The 20485-nt window shown below is 39.8% G+C and overlaps 3 protein-coding genes and 1 non-coding gene across 9 annotated transcripts in view; 3 read left to right on the top strand and 1 right to left on the bottom strand.

Moving 5' to 3' along the window:
• Window positions 1–1470: 1470 nt before the first annotated feature.
• On the top strand, window positions 1471–1962 carry LOC109624176 (protein FAM180B). Its single transcript, XM_020078691.2, has 2 exons — window positions 1471–1512; window positions 1615–1962. Exons 1-2 carry the CDS (start codon window positions 1471–1473, stop codon window positions 1960–1962), a joined length of 390 nt encoding a protein of 129 aa, XP_019934250.2.
• Window positions 1963–2085: 123 nt separating this feature from the next.
• ddb2 (damage-specific DNA binding protein 2) overlaps window positions 2086–20485 on the bottom strand; it is a 70020-nt gene continuing 51620 nt past the window's right edge. The window contains exons 1-11 of one of the 3 annotated variants that reach the window (XM_069528620.1): window positions 7497–7630; window positions 7283–7423; window positions 7083–7195; window positions 6109–6300; window positions 5789–5934; window positions 5059–5158; window positions 4756–4933; window positions 3622–3767; window positions 2978–3133; window positions 2597–2642; window positions 2086–2494 (exon numbers count right to left, since the gene is read on the bottom strand). In XM_069528620.1, coding sequence (XP_069384721.1) covers window positions 2250–2494; window positions 2597–2642; window positions 2978–3133; window positions 3622–3767; window positions 4756–4933; window positions 5059–5158; window positions 5789–5934; window positions 6109–6300; window positions 7083–7195; window positions 7283–7415 — 1455 coding nt within the window. In that variant the 5' untranslated portion in view covers window positions 7416–7423; window positions 7497–7630 and the 3' untranslated portion in view covers window positions 2086–2249. Of the gene's footprint in view, window positions 2495–2596; window positions 2643–2977; window positions 3134–3621; window positions 3768–4755; window positions 4934–5058; window positions 5159–5464; window positions 5632–5788; window positions 5935–6108; window positions 6301–7082; window positions 7196–7282; window positions 7424–7496; window positions 7631–20485 lie in introns of those variants that run through there. The other 2 variants (XM_069528618.1, XM_069528619.1) reach the window with 2 other exon arrangements.
• kif23 (kinesin family member 23) lies at window positions 8361–19032 on the top strand. 4 transcript variants are annotated; one of them, XM_069528616.1, is made up of 24 exons: window positions 8361–8509; window positions 9210–9273; window positions 9463–9591; window positions 9823–9928; window positions 10374–10510; window positions 10620–10732; window positions 10831–11001; window positions 11165–11209; window positions 12280–12392; window positions 12960–13081; window positions 13209–13311; window positions 13692–13771; window positions 13854–13973; window positions 14064–14223; window positions 14575–14736; window positions 14844–15010; window positions 15089–15262; window positions 15413–15622; window positions 15983–16306; window positions 16558–16791; window positions 17221–17309; window positions 17396–17474; window positions 18396–18466; window positions 18549–19032. In XM_069528616.1, exons 1-24 carry the CDS (start codon window positions 8496–8498, stop codon window positions 18562–18564), a joined length of 3003 nt encoding a protein of 1000 aa, XP_069384717.1. In that variant the 5' UTR covers window positions 8361–8495; the 3' UTR covers window positions 18565–19032. The 4 variants fall into 4 exon arrangements, with proteins under 4 accessions (XP_069384717.1, XP_019934953.1, XP_069384718.1 ...); XM_020079394.2 differs by lacking the exon at window positions 11165–11209; XM_069528617.1 differs by lacking the exon at window positions 15983–16306.
• LOC138411011 (Z30 small nucleolar RNA) lies at window positions 12448–12544 on the top strand. Its single transcript, XR_011243654.1, has one exon. It is a non-coding gene; the product is annotated as a Z30 small nucleolar RNA (small nucleolar RNA).

Below are 20485 nucleotides of genomic sequence, written 5' to 3'. Positions count from 1 at the left end.
TCTTGTGATATAAAATGTTGAATTTTGACAATGACAACCGTGAATTTAGTGAAAAACTTAGAAAGATTGTAAAACATATTTTAAGTGTGAATTAGTGCAGGTGTCTTTCAGTCCAGAGCTGACATCAACTTCTGAATGAGGTGTCTGTAAATGTTAATGAGGGATTTGGTTGGAAGTAATAAGGATTTATTAACATTTACTCATTTTAAATACTAACCCCTGCATAAAATGATGGAACCAGAAATACTTGCTTACTTAAAGGTACAGTGTGTAGGATTTTGTGTATATCTAGTGTTGAAATTGCATGTTGCAGCTGAACGCCCCTCACCTTACCCTCCCCTTCCAAACATGAAAAATAACCTGTGGTAGCCTTCAGTTGTCACAAAAACCTGAAAGGTGTTTAGTTTGCCCAGTCTGACCTAATGTAAAAAAACATGGTGGCCTCCGTAGAGAGGACCCCCTCAAAGTAAATATAAAGTATTTAAATATAAAGGGCCTTTTAGAAAATTACAATTCATACAATTTAGATGAAACGAATCAGTGAAAACATCATGATGATTATTCTGCATTTGATTTCTGCCAATAGATCCCTTTCACCTAAATCTTACACACTGGACCTTTAAGTCTTTCTTTCTTTGACTTATTTGTGGTGAATGAGAAAGACCCTCACTTATAAATACACAGGGAAATCTCTCCTTCAAGTACAGCTTTAACTGATATTAACTGACTTTTAAACAAATGGTAAATGGTCTGTATTTATATAGCTTTACTAGTCCTGATTGTTCACTCAAAGCACTTAACAGTACAGCACTTTCTCTATGAGAAGGGGTAATTTGGGGTTGATCGAACCACGACCGTCTGGTTAGAGAATGACCGCTCTAACCCCTGAGCCACAGCTGCCCCCAACAGCAAAGGGTGAATATGTCAGTTTGCTCTGTGAACTTCTTGTCCTGCTAACTAAAATGGGTGGATACCAGGAGGAGGCCTATTGAAAAAATGAATGCCGTCTGCTCTGCATCACAAGCCAACTGGCTTTTGCTCCCTTTTTCCAAAAAGGAAAAATGCTCGGTATTTAGTGAGGTTCCTCTGCTTGGATTCACTGAGGTGGTTGAGGGAGAGCAGAGGTGAGAGGGATGTGGTGGACTATCTTTCGCTAATAATCAAGACGAGTAAACACGATGAAACTACAACTTAAAGTCTGCCTCCAGGTCTTTTTGTGGCTTTGGTCAGAACAAGTGCTGCGAGGTGAGTGGAACAGAAGACTTCTATCCACAGAGCTGTGGATAGAAAGTAAAACTGTTGTGTTTTCTAATCAAGCTGCAAATATTGCGCATTATGCTTTACAGCTAAAAAACATGTGATTTGCACTGATAGGTAATCTTCAGTAACTTCAGTTTCATTTAGGTTGCTGTTAAACTTCAGTATTTTTCTACTTAAGATGTGGCTGCAGGCACAAGTCCAACTTCTAAAATGACTGACTCAGCAGTGTCTGATGCAAACCTGATGTTTGAGGTACTTTGTATAAAAAACATCTTCCTGCAGTTAAATTAAATATATCTCAACATATTTTACTCGACTTAGTGTCGGATGCTTCTTTTATTCTCCTATGAGCAGTTCCTGCTGGGCGGGGTAGAGGTCGACCAGGATAAAAACATCATCCTGCTTGATAAGGAGATGGCATCGATGAGGTCGGGGCGGGTGTTCCTGTCTAAGATCAATGATAACATTCCCAGAAAGCGTGACTCCATGGTGCAGATGGTGAATGGGCTGGAGGAGCGGAGGACGAGGCCAATGACTCAGACGAAGTTTGATATTCTGATCCTGAGCATGGTCTACTCTGCCCACCAGGCCTGGCAGCAGGAGAGAAGAGAGGAACAGGCGGCCTGGGGCAGGGTGCTGCTCCAGCTGGCGAATGTTACGGTCCACGAACTACGAGGAAATTATCTCTTCAGTTATTCTTAATACACCGACTGCCAGTCAACATGAAATAAAGGAGCATGTAATAAACCGCCTGCCTTTAATTGTCCTGTATTTTATTGTGTATTTATTCATTGTATCAGTGTGTATAAACAAAATACTGAACTATTACAGAAACCTGAACATTTTTATTGCTGAACATTAGAAAAACATCTTTGAAAACACACAAAAGTAAGAGAAAACCTGAAACATCCCAACAGTCCCTGCAGAGACAACAACAAACAAAGGAATGTAAATGTGAGTTTCTTTTAAAGTCCCGAATATTTGAAAGTTCACTTCTTCCTCATCTGAGCTTGTTTTTGTTTTGTCTTGGTCTTGGTCTCACATTCTTCCAGAGAAGCCAGTTTCCTCTTCAGCTTTGCATCCACAGCCGGACCTCTCCGTTCCTTGTTGGTGCGCGGCCGACTCCTCCTCTGCCGTCTCAGACTTTCCACTGAGGCTGAGGCGTCCTCCTGCTGCTGCGTGTCCCCATCACGTATCAGTGACTCGTTCCTGTCCCAGACTAGAACCGTCAGGCCTGCGAGTCAACACGATGCAGCTTTGGTCAAACAATCCAACATTTTCTCACACTGATTTAAATCAAACAATCAGATAACAATGGTGCTGCTGAAAAACTCACCCATTCCAGATCCAATCACATCACCCATGAGATTGAATTTGTTAATCTGGAAATACAAAATTGTTTAGTTTTAGTGTCTTGACATTTTTCTCTGGTGTTTTTTAGTGCAGTGCCTCATCTAAACAGGCTTTCATCATGATGACAACGTTACTTATGTTGACCAGTCCCAGCTGCTGCTGCGACGGCGCACTGGTCGCCTGTTTAATCAATGTTTATTAATATTGAACACATCGGATGTCTAAATCACACCAAAATTGACGCAGCACTTCCTTGGGCCCTGAACAATAAACATGTGAATTGTGTAGTTGAAAAGATGAAGATGTTCTTGACATATGTGAGCCACAGATAGCAGACAGAGATTTGTGGAATAGCTGTACTCACAGATTTGATCCCTGACACAGTGGGGTCGTACAGCTGATACACAAGCTCTGCTGTGTTGGAGTCATAGATGTCGATGGTTCTCTGGTCACCTGAGCAAACACGGTCGTCAGGGTAGCGGCCGGCCACAATCAGGTCGTACACCGGGTGCCATGTTGCCTACAGAACAATTAGAACAGTATTGTATATTCACCAATGGAATGTTTACAATCAAACCCCAATGACTGAGCACATACAAATAATAACATATTTCTTAACATAGCACATTTCTTCAAATACCACCTGCTCCACTATTATCTGTACATGAATATTAATATCACTGTTTATTATACCCATTTCTACACAGATGACTCTACACAGATGACTCTGCTGAATAGTCATTTGCCATGATGGCTTTAATTTTTCCAAGACATCTCTAATGACAATTAACATTAAATTTCCAATAAGATGAAATGTGTTTAGTCAAAAGAATGAGTCATTTCACGGTCACTCTAACAGCTGGTGCTAAAATAATAATAAACAGGTGGAATTTAATTAGATGGCTGTAACACACACACACACACACACACACACACACACACACACACACACACACACACACACACACACACACACACACACACACACACACACACACACACACACACCTTGATGGGTGTGAGATGCTGAAACTGTCTGTGAGGATGTTGGATGATGTGTTGAGGCTTCGACCAATCACAGGATGAGTAGACGCGTATCTCGTCGTACTGATCTGTGGTGAGTAGCTTGGAGCAGTCCAACGGATTGAAACAGGCTGCGAGGAGACGACAGTAAATGTTTTGTCAACAGTATTTATTTACCACTTGTCGTCATAGCAACTGGCATAAAAATCATGGTCATATACTCATGTCAGGGTTTTCAATCTGATATCTTTGTTAACTCATGCAGGAACTACAGAGTATGTTTATGAAATCATTTATTTTACAGAATAAACAATTCAGAAAAGATTTTTTATTAGATTTTACTTTCATTAAAGTTCTATATATTTGGTTGTAGTTGTGCATTTCTGTTGGTGACTATACAATACAGTTCTAATTGTTCTGTAGGCAACATGGCACCCGGTGTATGACCTGATTGTGGCCGGCCGACCATGTTTGCTCAGGTGACCAGAGAACCACACGGTGCACGACTAATTATAAAACTGATTTAGTCCAGTGGTTAAATCATTTGCCCAGTGATGATATGTCAAGAGTTCACGACTGAGTGAGGACAGGAGCTTTTGTTTCACTTTGAAATTTATCAGGAAACCTGAAAAGAGCCTAAAATTTCAAAATAAGCACCCCCCATAGTAACAGGATGTTATCAGGAAACCTTTATAGAGCCTAGATTTTCAAAGTAAGCCCCCCCATAGTAACAGGATGTTATCAGGAAACCTGTAATGAGCATGGATTTTCAAAATAAGCCCTCCCCATAGCAACAGGGTCTCTCTCCTTCCTCTTAAATGAAATGTCTCTCTTTCTAGTTCATAATAAGGTTTATGGATAAACTGTAAATTATCTGGCCTCAATTACATACATACATCTTAGGAATTGTTGTCATTTTTTAAAATATATCCAACAACTGGAAATGTCTTAGTGTCTAATATCAGCATCAGTTTCCCCAAAACACATAAGGATGGGCTCTAATTATAGTATTTACTTTTATATGATATATATATTGCATGGATGACATATTGTTAGTCAACAGCCATAAATGATTGCATGTAGGAAAGGCAGGAAAACCACTCTCAAAGCCAGTGTTACCTGAGTTGACAGCCTTTTCATGAGGCAGATCGTGCAGGAAACTCTTCTGGTCCTTTATGTTTCTCAGGTCCCAAAGCTTCACCGTGTGGTCAACTGAGGCCGTCGCCAACAACCAGTCACATCTGGAGTTGAACTCTGCGTGGGTCACTTTGGCCTTGTGCAACTTGTTGCTGAAAATCTACAATGTTGAAATGGAACAAACAGAACACTGGTTATTCTCCTCCTTGTCATGTTGCTCTGATTCGTCTCAGACACATGATTCATCTCTTAGCACTTTTAATAATCAAGTTAATAGACACACACCTTTTGTCCATCCAGTCCGAGGAGTAACAGCTGTCCCATATTGTCTCCTGTCACAAGCATCTGCCTGCTCACAGACACATCGACACAGCAGTACCAGTAACTGTGTAAGACAAACAGGAACAAGGTGAATTCACAAGATATGAGAGCATAAAAACTAATAAGTTTAATAAAATAATAATCACATTTTTTAACTGTGTAGAAAAACTGATGATACACTAGCGAAAATTTACTGATCAAAACTATTTAAAACTTTTTTTAGATAAATATTCCTCTAAATTAATAATAGAATAATAGATCAACTTAAGGACAAAGACATTTTGGAAACACTGATGTTATAAGTCGGCATCAAAAGAACAAAACAGTATCTCTCTTTTCTGGGCATCAGTCTTCTTGGCAGTTTTCTCACCAAACGTTGTGGTGATCATGGCCACAGTCTTGAGTTCTGGACAGTGTGGTGGGTGTGAGGCCCTCAAAGCTGTGCATGCTCAGATTTCCCTCACCAGAGGCCACGTACACTCTGGAGGAGTCTGTGGGGCAAAACTTCATCCCTCCGATAAAGTCTCCTGCACCATTCTTTGCACACAAACACAAATGCAAGCTGATTCCCAGGGCAGTTTTCAGCACTATCGCACACATGCTCAGTGTTAAACCAATAGGGGCCACCTGATAAAAAGACTGATGCCAGATTGATGAGGCCTAAGACTATTTTTTTCATTTTATTCAGTCTTACTTCAGTGTGTCTGTGTTGGCAAACACTGTTAGAGTTGTCCCATTGAAATCTCGTAGTGCGGTCGTACCCCTCATAGACGATGTGAACAGCTGAGTGGGATTTAACTGGTTAAACCTCATGTCTGTAACTGAGTCTCCAGCCCCCATCTAAGAAAACCAATACACGTTTGAAGTCACATAAACCTAAAGGAAACAGTTTTGAGTGAAAGTGTAATTATTTGCTGGCATCAAGTGTTAAAAGGCAAATTTAAAAACTAGATAAATACTGTTTATCATTCAGGCATCAGGTGAAACAAACCTCACCAGCTTACAGCAACTCACCCCCTGAATAAAGCTTTTTTTCGTGGGGACCTCATAGTCCCACAGATGAATGTCTCCACCTTTGGAGCCCACGGCCAGAGTGGTGTGGTGAACAGGATTCCACTCCAGACAGGTGATCCTGCGGTCGAAGGGGCTGGTGGCGCTGTGAAAATGATACGACGATAGAGATCGGATGAACGGCTCCTGGAGACACTGCAAGAGAAATGAATTTAAAGCTGCTCAGTGTCTGTATGCAATGACAATATAATAACTATTCAAAGAGAACCGATATACACCTGACTGATGACACAACCTTACACAAAAGGTAGGAGTGGTTCTGATGCCAGTTAAAGTTAACGCATGTTAAGTAATTCATGTTCTTTTTAATAGTTTTTATTCGAACCTCATATTTCCTTTGTATTCCTGGTTGCTGCTTTTCTTTATCATTCATATTATATCTCCTAAATTTTTTGTGGCAGATCTGTTGTATTGGATCATATGAAATTGAAAAGGTGAACCTATTAAAGTGGCCAGGAAGAGTGAGTTATTCACATGTAAGGATGTAATAGAAGTAATACCCTTTTTAGTATTGCTTGATTTTTTTGGTTGACTTGTTTGTTTGTTAGCAAGATTACACAAAAACTACAGGACAGATAATCTTGGTGGAAGGATGTGGTATTAGTCAAAGAAGGATCCATTAACTTTTGCTGTGGATCCCGATCAGGGAGCGAATTCAGATTTACTTTTATAACATTGTGTTTTTCAAGAATAATTCATGAATCTTAGTTAAACAATCAGTCATGTTTAAAGGACTGATATTTATGATTGCTGCAAATTTTGTGCGGATGAAAATAAATATCTGGATCTAATGAAATTAAATGTGGTTTCATAAGGGGACGGTTGAACCTCGGCAGAGATACGTCCTGTACTGAGTGTCATGTACTCACATGTATGTGTAATATAGTTATGGATTTACTTCACTGCAGCGCCCTCACCTGTCTCATCTGTGAGTGAAGACTTTGTCCCAGAGTGTTCTTATAAATGTAGTGCAGGATGCTCCCGTGCACGCCTCTCCTCTGGACTCCTGCAAACTTGAGGGGAGGGGGTCCTGCAATAACAACACACAATCAACTGTCACGAGAGGAGTGTGGCTCACATGTGTGACATCTGTATCTGTACTTCCAGAGCTGCACACCTGCTTTAGATGTTTCTCCATCTTTCTTGTCTCGTCGTGTTCTGGAGAGAGAAGGAGCAGACTTCTCAGCGGGTCTCTTCTTCCCTTTCCCCTTCGATTTAGATCCCTCTGAGTCCGCAGCTCTGCTTTTCATTTCCCCTCCTAGAAAACAAGACCCTGGTTGTACTGCGCTACACACACACAGAGCTTTTCGATTATTCGATTATTAATGTACCTGTGATGTTCAGTGGTCAGTGCTGCGGTGGAGAAGCAGGAACTTCAGTGTTTGCATAACGCAGCGCTACACGTGAGGATGTTAATGGCTGCAAATGTTTTGTAACTCTTGTCTTACAGCCCGTGGCCTCTAGGTGGCAGTGCTTATCTACCGACACATCTCATTGGGCGCCATGTTTGTTGTTTAGGTAGGACTACAAACTGACGTCAGGGCAGCTTTTACTTGGGGTGATTTATTTATGACTTTATTACACTAATGGAGACTGAGGAACCAATGAAAGGTTATCAGAAGAAAAGATCACTGATTACATTAATAATTATAGAAGCAAGATATTCATACTTTTCTTAAAAGCATTATAAGTGTGTAACCATTGTAAACACTACTACTATACTACTTCTAATATGATAACAATAATAATAATAATAAATGGTGATGATGATAAATGTATTTGAAGTTTCTTAAGGAGCACATATAATGAAACATGTGCATGTATTTAGTACTGGTGAGTACCAGTTGTAGTGACTAAGTAAACTTTTACTCTAGTTTAATTTAAGACCTGATCACATGATAAGCTTACAAATACCAATATCAGAAAAAATAGCAAATTGAAATAATAACAAACTATATGACTTGTGGGCAACATCGGAAATAAACCGTGAATTTATACTACATGTCATTATTTATAATATATTACGTATGAAACTTCCAGTTGTCATTGTTTGTTGTTGTTGTTGTTGTTGTTGTTGTTGTTGTTGTTGGCCTGTTTCCTGGGAATCTGTTTCACTTTAATTGATGAGCGTCAACACATCCGACATCTTTGCACTTTCCACAAAAGGGTTGGAAGTGACACGGAAGCGGAAACACGTATTTGGTGTAGTGAAATCTGATTGGCTGCTGCAGGCTCGTTTTGAAAAGGTCTCGTGATTTGAGGCGGAGGGAAAATTTAAACCTGTGGCAGCAACAGAACCGGTAGAAAAGCACAACAAGCAGCAGGTCACAATGAACAGACAAGCGTGAGTAAACCTTTACCGTTTCATCTGTCTGACCGCAAACACGAACTGCCACGAGCTCGTTAGTGACTCGAGGGCTTTTCTTCAGTTTCCGAGCTTGTAAAGACAATACAAACAAGTTAACTAGCTTAGCTAGTGTCGTTAGCTAGCAGCTCAGCCAGTGGCTCAAAAAAATGCTAACACCAACAACGTATCTCCGGTATCGTAACGTATCTATTAAAGCACCATAAGCTTTTGTTTAATGCCCCCAGAAAGCATTACAGCGTTTTTAAAACGTCTTAATGAATGAATGTTAAACTAAATGTTCTCGTGTCTGCAGCAGACAGTGATTTTGGTTTCTGTGTGTAAATCATAGGTGTTAATGTAGAACAGGGCAATCAAACAAAAGTGTGGTGTTAGAGACTGGGTACTTCACTGGAAGGGGCCACTTGTATATTCAAATAGTCATAATAATAAATGTAAACTTAAAACTATCTCAAAACTTACCATGGTATAATGGTTGCTTTACTCTATCAATAAATATTTCCCCCCAGCAATATATTATTATTATCATTTTTGTTTAGTTTATCAAATGCAATATTAGTACAGACATGGTTGAAACCCCTGACTGTCTATGTTGAGGTCTTCAAATTGTTTTTTTTAACCTTCCTCAGTCTAAAACTTGAAAACTGAACTGTAATTAAATGTGATATTTTAATTTCAGGAAGGGTAAAACCCCCCGCAGGCCTCCAAGAAACCCTCCCAGCAGCCAGAAAGACCCAGTTGGTGTGAGTGTCAAGATTTTACAATGCAAATTGCAGCATTAATTATATTTGTGAGATGATTACTGGGTGTTATGCAAGTTGTAGTTGTAAGGTAAAGCTTGTTAATGATTGTATGTTAAATGTCCAAAAGTTGCAATGATGGAAAAATCACTACATCCCCCGGGAGCACATTTAACTGACATTTCCTCTCAGGTGTACTGTCGTGTACGTCCTCTGGGTGTGGGGGATGAGGAGTGCTGCATTGAGGTGATCAGCAACACCACCATCCAACTGCATGCCCCTGAAGGCTTCAAAACAAACCGCAATGGAGAGTACAAAGAGGTAATAATACCATGTACCTGGGGTAGTTTTTGTTCACCATTTTGTACAAGTACAAACTATTTTATGTATTATTTTTATTTGTCATCATTTACTGTCTAATGTAGAATTTAGTTATTGCTGAGTATTAGGCATAATGCAGCTTTTTCTATGTGATTCACCAACAAGAAAAATATATAATGCCATCCTCGTTATTAATTATAATTATTCAAGTCCCTCTATTTTTCTTCCCAGACTCAGTATTCCTTCAAAAAAGTCTTTGGGGTTTCAGTATCTCAGATGGAGTTGTTTGAGCATGTGGCCAAACCTCTTGTTGATGACCTCATCCATGGAAAAAATGGTAAGAACAAAGACAAACTGATCTGATTTCAAGAATAACAGTAAAGCAGTATTCTGAACAGAACATCAGATTTTCATTTAGTGGTTGGAACACTTCTCCCACCGCACCTCTTTGGTCTGTTTCCAACCATTGTCTGTAAATTTCTGAAACTGATGATCTGACAGTCACTGCACGTTGGATCATCAGTGAGAAATCTGAGCAGTCATCCAGATTTTTATGTCTCTCCATCTTCTGTCATGGCCAGTTTTTTACTCTGCCTTTCAGTAAAAGTAAAAACACATTAGATGTCTGATATGATAAGACAGCACATAAGAATACGTTGTAACAGGCAGCAGCCCTTTTGCCCACTTAATATCAGAGGTTTTGTTGTATTGTACATATGCATAAGCACCAAGAACTGTTGTGCTTGAAGACAATAATTTGATTTTTTGATTGATTGTTGCAGGACTGCTCTTCACATATGGCGTGACAGGAAGCGGAAAGACGTTTACCATGACTGGCTCTCCAGGCCAGGGTGGACTTCTACCTCGCTCACTCGACATGATCTTCAACACCATAGGCCCGTACCAGACCAAAAGATATGTAAGAGAGTTGTACCCAAGAACACGTTGATTATGTTTTTAACCACATAATTTGACACTGAATCTGTATTTATTTGTATGGGTTTATCTTATTCCACCTGCTTATTCAGGTTTTTAAGACAGATGATAAAAATGGTATGGAGATCCAGAATGAAGTTGATGCTTTGTTGGAGCGCCAAAGACGAGAAAACAATTTGCCTGCTCCTAAAACAACTTCCTCCAGGTAAGTCTGTACCCTGGAAAACATCAGTGAACTGCCATAATGTAATGTTTCTCAATGTTATTTGACACGTAACATGTAATTCACAACTTTGATTTCAGACAAAAACTTGATCCTGAAATTGCTGACATGATTAAGCCGGAGGAGGCTTATAAAACAGATGGTGTGGACGAGGACAGCAGCTACAGTGTCTTCGTCTCCTACATAGAAATCTACAACAACTACATCTACGATCTCCTGGAGGAAACTCAGGAAGATGTAATCAAGCCAAAGTGAGTGCAGAAAGTGTAAACTGAGCATAATTCAGAAATAAGAGTATGTAGACAGCATCATGTTTTAACTGTTAAGAACTGGATCACGTTTAAAGTTTTTACAGGTGATTCTTTTATGTCAGAGTAGCTGGACGATGCTATTGTTATCTTTTCTTTTTACTAGGTGGAATGGTGGAGGCACACCTGTGCGCCAGAACACTGAGTTCGTGTATGTGACCAGTGAATACTCAAATATCAGAGTAGAAGCCTGATTTAGATGAACTTTCCCTCTTAAACTCAAATATAGATTGTAAATTCAATGTTGTCAACACTGGAGACATCTCCAAAGATACAGATATGTTCTGTATAGTTTTGATTATTCCTTGGAGTCTAAGATCCATTTGAAAACCAGTTGACAACTAAGACGTTACTGAAGCATTGAGCAGTGTTGTTTAAAAATCTAGGGAGTCAAAATCAATGGCAAATCCTTTACCAATTTTTTACTTTATTTTATTTATGCTTTATCTGCAACACAGAAATCCAAGCAATGTCATACTAATTTAACTAAATGTATATTTAGGCAGAAATGCCAAATAATCTTTAGTTTAAGTCTATTTGTGGTTAGGATCTTTCTTTTTTTAATCTAACTGTAAACTGATTGTATATAATTAGATTTTGGATGTTAATGGCACAAGCAATCCAAAGATGTCATCTGAGCTTAAGGAATTTGTGATTGGCTTTTTTAAACATTTTCTACAAATATATTTGATAAAAAATAATTAATTCAAAAATAAATGGCCTGATTGATATTGAAAATAATCATTCAATGATCACTGAGTCAAATTGAAAAAATTGAATCAAATGGTCAGATCAAAGAGATCTGAAAAAGTATGAATCATAAAATGAATCAAAACCTTTAAATTAGTGACACATTCATTCGGTAACAAAAAGTAAAAATATATCAATACTCAGCCCTAATCAAAAGCCTGCCTGGCAGAGCTGCTCATTGTCACTTACACCAGGTCATGTCTCCAGTGTTGACGAGCATTTCTTCATTTCTAAAAATCATCAGAATACCCCCCTGCTGCTGCTCATAGTCTTGTTATGGCAAAGCTCCTGAATGTCTGTAAACCTGCTGTCTGTTGCTTCAAAAGTCGCTTCATGATTTTTACTGTCCGATAACTTCCTATGGCTGTACCCAAGCAATAATATCCCACGGTGCTGTTCTGAACCCAAATCTGCTGCATGAAAAACGCAGTTTTGCGTTTTCAGTGACTAATGTGTATTTTCTCACTGTAGACCTCCTCAGTCTAAAATCCTCAGAGAGGATCAGAATCACAACATGTACGTGGCTGGTTGTATGGAAGTCGAAGTCAAGTCTGCTGAGGAGACGTTTCAAGTGTTCTGGAGAGGTAACGTCTGCATTTAGAAATGAACGGGGTCAGATTTCAGGGAAGAAGGAAAATACTGCACTGATGATCGTAGATGAGACTGACCTGGTATTTCTGGCCTCCGGGTCGGTTCTGACTGGGAAATGATTTAAGTCAATCTTCTCTCTGAGCAGCAGCCTAAAATTGTACAAGTAAAGTACTTGAATTGCATATAAAGATGAAAAAACACATATCTTTTTATATATATAAAGTATCAAAGGCCCTGTTCACACCTGTTATTAATATCCGTCTCGAGAGATACGAAAAACAGAAGTAGACCAATATTTTTGGTTCATTATCAAACAGTAGTGGGTCAGAAGACGTTAGTCAAGTACATCCTCTCAATGAGACCCAGGAGATATATGGGTTCACATAGTTTAAAGAATGTGACCCATTAGTCCCAGATCTCCTGACTGTGGTCTGAGTGATAGGATCTCAAATGCGTCACGTATGAATTTCTTAGGGTCTTGCATTTAACTTGGTGAACTCTGCAGAAAAGCCTCAAACATCGTTGAAATTTTACTATTTACCTTTACTATGTTTCTACAGGTCAGAAGAAGAGAAAGGTTGCTAACACCCGGCTAAACAGAGAGTCCAGCCGCTCCCACAGTGTGTTCATTATTAAACTGGCTCAGGCTCCTCTCGATGCAGATGGTGACAACATCCTCCAGGTGAGATCAAGTTTCAACTGAATTTCTGGTTCTACAGCTGAGTGCAGCTCTGTAGTTAATATTTTAGATCAATTAAAAGGACTGGTGATAAGAATTTTAAGAATTTAAATAAGTGTTTGTTTGTCAGGATAAGAACCAGGTGACTGTCAGTCAGCTGTGCCTGGTGGACTTGGCAGGAAGTGAGCGCACTGGTAGGACCGGGGCAGAAGGCACTCGTATACGTGAAGCAGGTTTGTTGAGCTGAACAGTAAAGGGATAGTTCACCCAAAAATGAAAATTCACTTATTATCTTCTCTCTGCTATACCGATGGGAGTAAATGGCGACCACTTTTCCAACCTTAAAAAAAAAAAACTACAGAAAAAAAACACAACATGCCTCCATACTGCTCCTGTGGTGTCATCCAAGTGCCCTTAACCCAGACATCCAACCTCGTCTCCGAACTCCATCATTACACCGTGTTTTTAGCCTAAATGTCTGCAAACTCAAACACTTCACTTCATCGGCACTGCGGTGAGTAGATAATGACTGAATTTTCATTTTTGGGTGAACTTTCCCTTTAAGATTTGGTTTTAATATTAGCTGAGATTTAACAACAACCCCCACTTGCAGGTAACATTAATCAGTCTCTGCTGAATCTGCGGACCTGCATTGAAATACTTCGGGAGAACCAGATGTGTGGCACAAACAGGGTATGAATTGTCACACTGAAGTTGAACACTGTCATTTTATTCACTGGTGGACCATTGAGGTAATATAAGTTTTCTCTTCCAGATGGTCCCTTACAGAGACTCTAAAGTAACCCATCTGTTCAAGAACTACTTTGATGGAGAGGGAAAAGTCAGAATGGTTGTTAATGTTAATCCCAAGGCTGACGACTATGAAGAAACCCTGGTAGGCTCATCCCACATTTTACTGTCTCTTTTACTCTTTTAAAGAAAGTGTTTTTCTGCCTGACACACAAACGGTGCTCTGCTTGTGCAGCTGGTGATGCGGTTTGCAGAGATGACGCAGGAGGTGGAGGTAGCTCGGCCAGCAGACAGGCCCATCTGTGGCTTCACTCCTGGCCGTCGTCACAGAAACCAGGCCTTCAAAGATGAACTCTCTCGCAAACTGGAAGAGCGCGGTGGCCCGATAGACAGAGGTGAAGGGCTTACACTGTATAAGTCAAATGCTAAACAAGACTGGTTAATTATGAGACTCTTGTGGTTAAAGATGAGCCTGGTCCATTGTCACATTGAGCTGATGAAAACCATATCTCCAATAAATATATTTCTTTTTGATTTGAATAACACAGCAACATGTCAAACCATGGCCAATTGACATTTGGGGCTTTCATCACATTATTTCAAAGAGAATTGGCTTCTATTCTTGTTCACTTCTTTGATTTATTTTAACATTTTTCAGCTGAATAACTGACATAACAGGTATGAATTCACATTGAATTAAGACCTTTAATTAAGTCATCTATGGAATGTGTTGACTGTTTCTGCAGACTTGCCCTCTGTTATAAACCACCTGGTGTTCAGCCTCCCGCCTCTGCCCTCCTCTGAGGTGACCGACCCTCATGATGACATCACCCTGCCCAGGCTGATTGAAGCTCTACAGAACAGACACAGGATCAGACAGATGATGATTGAGGAGTACAACAAAGCAGGTGTCTCCTCATTTTACCTCAGACTTTAACTTGTGGCTTTGACGGTTCAGGTTTACTCAAAGTTTGATTTGTTATCGTAGCTCACATTTTTCTCCACATTGTTTCAGCCTTTATGATGAAGTCTACGCTTCAGAACATGGACAGCAACCTAATTTCCAAAGACAACTTTATTCATGAACAAAATGGCAGACTGGTTGAGAAAGACAAAGTTATCCAATCCAACAAGGCAGAGATCGAACGCTTGGAGAAGAAAAACAAGATGCTAGAACTCAAGGTGAGAAACAAACATTCAAACCTCAGTGCTGGTTTATTTACATTAGTTTCTCACATGTCCAACATGCTTCTGTTCCAGATTGACATCCTACAGAAAACAACAAAGACCTATGAGGGCGACAAGCGTTCACTGCAGCAGGAGCTGGAAACCAGAGAGCAGAGGCTGCAGAGGGAGCTTTCTGAGAAGCGACGCATGGAGCAGCGCCTTCATGGTGTTGTCTCAGACACACAGCATAAATGGGAGAAAGAATGTGTGAGTGGTCCTCTTACAACACAGATCTAGCACTCTGTTGTTTACAGGCTTGTTTTTTTTTGTTTAGAAACTTCACATTCCTCATCTTTCTCAGTCGTCATGTGGCAGTCAGTGGTGTTTCAATTGAATATTATGCCTCTGGCTGTGCAGGAGAGACGCGTCAATGCAAAGCAGCTGGAGATGCAGAACAAGCTCTGGGTGAAAGACGAGAAGCTTAAGCAGCTCAAGGCCATCGTGACAGAGGGAAAGACTCCAGGTCGTCCTGATCCTCCGCCACGTCAGACGCAGCCTCATCCTCAGCGCCCTTCCAGAGATGAGCGTCTTCCTGCAAAGAGATCGGCCTCACCTTCACCAATCCCTGTACGTTGTTTTGACGATACTCTTGTTATTAATCATTGTTAGATGCATGGTAGCTATAGTTTGACACATTTCGGTTCCATTTCTGTGTGCACTAATACACTACACTGAACATTACTAATCCTAACCCAATAACAGCTGCATGTCACAAAAGTAAGAAAAACCAATGTCATGAATACATTTGAGTAATTGAGCTTTGAAAATAACTTTCAGTCTCACAAAAAATACCACATAATCCCCAGAAAGGTAGAATGATTTACAAGGCAGTGCGATTTACTACCATCTATGGTAACATGTCATTTTTATGTGGTTTCTATGTCTCCATTACTAACTCAATCTAACTACCTCTGTGCCTTTGTGCAGTCTCCCCAGTTCCCTGTTGATTCTCCTCATGTCAGCCCACTGCCAGGGTCTCAACCTTTCACTGCCACTAGATTTGAAGAGTCAGAGATGGACCCAAGACCCCTCCCCAGAAACAGTAGCCCTTTGTCGATGACTAGCTGCTTCTCCACTCAGGACGACAGTCAGGGTTACCCTTCACCTAGTATGCCCACAAGTACACAGTTTTCAGAAGCCCCTTCAGTGCGCCGGGCCAAGAGGAGAGCTCTGTGCTGGTCTAGAGAGGTGGAAGAGGTCCACTCCCCACCCCCTACGCTCAATCTAGACCTAATTGAGAGAAGCTACAGGGTCAGTGAGTTGGTTACAGGCAGCAGTATGAAGTTGTAGAATGATAACTGGCTTCTGCAATCACATTTTTTTAAGGGTTATGCAGATTTCTTTCAAGTGGAATATTTAACACTGTTTCTGCAATTTGGGTTCCTACAAGTTTCCACAGTCATTTACCAGTTTCATGTCAAGCTTTTATGTAATCATTTGATCAAGGTGCATGATTCTTTTTTCCCCCCCTCTGCTGTTGGATCACCTGTTGATCCGAATAGACAACGACACCAGTACGCCCGTTGCACCGTCGCTCCCGCTCTGCTGGTGGGGAGAAGTGGGTAGATCATAAACCTGCATCCAGCCTGGACCTGGGTACAGTTTTGCAGCCCGTCATCCCCAATGCAATTCAGGTGTCTACACCCAGTGAGAAGGCCCTGTCGAAGTGCGACAGATACGTGTTAACCCACCAGGAGGTAGCCTCTGATGGAGAGATAAAGACCAAACTGATAAAGGTAAGCTAGTCAGTCAAACATCATAGTCATGCAAGCTTTTTTCTTTTTAGGGAACTAGCAAGTGACTAGGAAAACTGGTTGTATGAGCAGCTGATGATTTTTAAACTTCAGCAATCTCATCCATTTTGTCACTGCTTCTCTGGTTCTGGGACATGAGGATGATGTGAACTCTTCATCGTGTCTGTGATGTCCCTCCTATATATTGTTTACTATATTTGGCAGAATGTCTTTTCACAGTGTATAAAACAGAAAATAGTTTTCTTTGGTTTTTGTCCACAAAATATGCAGCTAGTCATTGGCTGCAATCCAGAGACGATGTCACTTCTGTTCTAACCTTAACCTGTCTGACGCACCTCATGTCATCTCTTTATCAACTCATAGAGGAAACACCTGATAACGTGCATGGCATTTTTGTTTTGTCTTTTTTAGGGTGAGGTGCTTAAAACCAGGGGAGGAGGACAATCTGTCCAGTTCACTGACATCGAGACTCTGAAACAGGAGCTCACCACAGTCCCTGGGTAGCTACTCACTGCAGATTAATATGTTGATTAACCAGATTTTAAAGAATGATGTTTAACATCTGTCACTGTTTTTGTCTCTGAAGCCGCAAGAGGAAATCTTCAGAAGGTACTCCAGCCAACAGCAATCGAACAGATGGAGCTTGGACTGATGTGGAGACAAGGGTAAGAGGATAACATTGATAAATCTATTACCTACTGTTGCATTTGTGTCTTGGTTTTTTTTTTATTAGATTTGATAAAAAGGTGTTTCTATCACTTTGAACAAACCATAAGAAACTGCTCTTTTTAAAGATACTACAAACAATTATTAATGTCTTAAATAACATAATTAAAACATAAACAATCATGTTTGACGAACAATTAGTCAAATGATAATATTAAATCTGAAACCAAAGAAGAGCTCACAGTCAAGAAGCTGTAACTAGGGACTTATTTTTTTCATGAAATGACTCGATTATTAAAATAGTGATTTAATTTTGTGGTGTTCCATTAATCATTACAGCTGTAACTAGCCATGGCCCAACAATCTCTTAAAAAACCATATTTAAATTAACTAGATACAGATTTTTTATTTGCGCCTAAGATCCACAAATTATACTTTTATAACACTTTGTCTTGCAATGTTCCAGTGGGGAAAAATCTAATGGCTTCTCACTGAGCCCATGTCTACCATGTCTTGCAGAAAATTGTTCAGTAGCTTTGGGGTAATCTGGCTGACAAACGTGCAAACTGACAGGGACGAAAAAACTTCACTGGCATTTTCATAGAGTTAATTCAGTACATCTGTAAGTTTTAACAATAACTGTAATATTGCAGGGTTTCTGAATTATGTTACAGTAGAAATGTACCAAATAACCAGTTACTCACTTTATTTAAACACATGTAGTTTTTTCTGTGTATGGTGTTGTTTGATGTGAGGACGATCTTCTCTATAATCCACCTGTTAAAGTAGCACTCTTTACACAAACACTGTGGGCATAAACCAATTTTCAACAATAGCATTTATAATCATGTGTTGTTACTAATGCATCTTACATTTGGCAGACTCATTTATTTTGATGTACTAATGTTTCTTGTGTTCAGTGCGCCGTGGCGATGGAGATGAGGGCTGGATCAAACATGGGTCCAGGTTTGGAGCATCTGGGAGTCACCAAGTAAGTCTCTGTCTTTACAGATAGTTTAGTTTTCCTTTACAACACAAAGAAGAGAGTTTCTCATAAAACTGTTCTCTCACAGGCGCAGAAAACCCTGAACGCAGCCGACAGATGCTCAAATGATCACTCCCCCCTCTATATCCTCACCTGGCTGTTGTGCAATAGTCTCTTACTTTTTATATTTAGCTCTAGTGATATTTAAACATTTTCCATTCCTTTTATATATGCAGAAGTGTATAAACATGGGTCACCAAAGCTTTTTCTGTAAAATATTTTATATGTTGTATTTGAACCAATAGAAAACAAGTGTTACTTGATTTGATCAAGGACAGTGGCAGATATTTAGTCACTGGCTGATGAGTCTCTGCACATTTGTGACTTGGCACATAAATTGTGATTGTGAAGCTGCCACAACTCTGTTCTTTGCTACATGTGGTTTCTGTCTCTTGATCGAAGAATTACATTGATCTTCAAGTTTAAAAAATCCAATGCTTTGTGATTTTTGTTTCCTAATATATATATATAATTGTCATCACTACATTCAGGAATAAAATTCCTTCCAAGCACCAGTCTGTTGTTTTTGCGTATATACAAAGACCATGATGCAACATTGTTCTGAACACTAGATGGCAGCAGAGGATAGCAGTCCATTATAAGTCCTGAACATGGGCTCAGTAGCTTTGTAGGAATGACAGGCGTTTGATGCCCTGCAGCAATAAGAAGGCATCCCTCATTGGACAGTGTTCTTTGTGTAAATATAATGTGCTGCAATCCCTAGTGGTGAGCAGCATTGTTGTTAGATTAAACAGTGGTGACTTCACTCTTATTTAGAGGTTTAATGTTGAGTTGGAGCTCTCCAGATTGCAGCAATATTCTCTGTCATATAAACAAATTCTGCATTCAGTTACTTTGCTGAAATTGTTTTCCTGTGCTGTTGCTTGATTAGATATTCATTATGTTAAACGAGACACCTTGTATATAAACCCATATTAAATCTGTGGTTGGCAGCCTTGAGGCAGAGTCAGCTAGGTCCCAGACACTGAAATGTCGGTATGTCCTGGCATCCGACACTTTGTGGTTCTCTGCTTAAGTTTCATAATTCAAGAATAATTATTGATAATTATTAACATTACAGTAATTCATAATTATTAACACTACAGTAAAAGTAGCATCACTACATTATTTCTTAAAGTCTGGCATACATACGAAACAAATTTTGGGAATAGGATCGTAATATTACATCATTGTAGAGGGTAGATATCAGAAGATCAGCCTGTGCGTTAAAATGAAGAATGTGGAGCAGCTTGTTAAGTAATATTAAGTAACAGGTTTCACAAATGACTAAATTATTTTGTCTCATCAGCAGCACAATATCACAAGTATCAGGACTTTGAAAACAATATGGAAGAAACTGTCTTTTCTGAACAACACAGGCTTGGAGGAAATAGTATACTGCTGGTCACATCTGGGGGATATGCAGTTTTGTAGTTTTTTAAGTCACAGTGAGATTGCTAATCAAGAATTTGTATCAAGGAGTGGAGCACAGGTTTTACTTGCTTTGTTTTTTTTTTTTGTGAATAGATTTTTCCTTTATTCTCATAATTTTTTTCTCTAAGTCTCAGATCTTCATTTTTTTCTTCTAATTTGTGGCCCTAATCCTCTGGTATTCATAATTTAAATTTCGTAGAATGAGCAGCTGATAGTGGTCCAGTCATCCAAGCTTTGAGTAGATGGTTGAAATCTCATCCACCACCAGTCTGGCTGGCTTTCAATTGGAAAGCACTGGAGAGTGACTAACATGGAGCCTCTTGGAGAGGGTCAAGAGTCCAGAGCAACCAGTGGCCATTAAATTCACTCCTATGAGATATTGAGTGCTTTGCTTTTTGACCAGGCTGTTTGATGTGCTGCACCACACTATTATCCCCAGCTTCTCACTGCGAGCCCTCCACAACCGAGAGGCACGGGCATTATGAAGATGTTATTACGAAGCTGCTGTCGAGCCTCTGATCAACATTACCA

This window comes from Paralichthys olivaceus, chromosome 7 (assembly GCF_024713975.1).
Source record: "Paralichthys olivaceus isolate ysfri-2021 chromosome 7, ASM2471397v2, whole genome shotgun sequence".
Lineage (NCBI taxonomy): Eukaryota > Metazoa > Chordata > Actinopteri > Pleuronectiformes > Paralichthyidae > Paralichthys > Paralichthys olivaceus.
The sequence above is the reverse complement of the archived record's forward strand: the minus strand, read 5'-3'. Positions and strand labels throughout refer to the sequence as shown.

Bases quoted from the DNA above. Each gene is read 5' to 3' on its own strand.
- LOC109624176 (XM_020078691.2), top strand. From the start codon at position 1,471: ATGACTGACTCAGCAGTGTCTGATGCAAACCTGATGTTTGAG. The intron at 1,513-1,614 runs GTACTTTGTATA...TCCTATGAGCAG, and splicing joins ATGCAAACCTGATGTTTGAG to TTCCTGCTGGGCGGGGTAGA.
- kif23 (XM_069528616.1), top strand. The intron at 9,274-9,462 runs GTGAGTGTCAAG...ATTTCCTCTCAG, and splicing joins GCCAGAAAGACCCAGTTGGT to GTGTACTGTCGTGTACGTCC. The intron at 17,475-18,395 runs GTAAGAGGATAA...TCTTGTGTTCAG, and splicing joins GGACTGATGTGGAGACAAGG to TGCGCCGTGGCGATGGAGAT.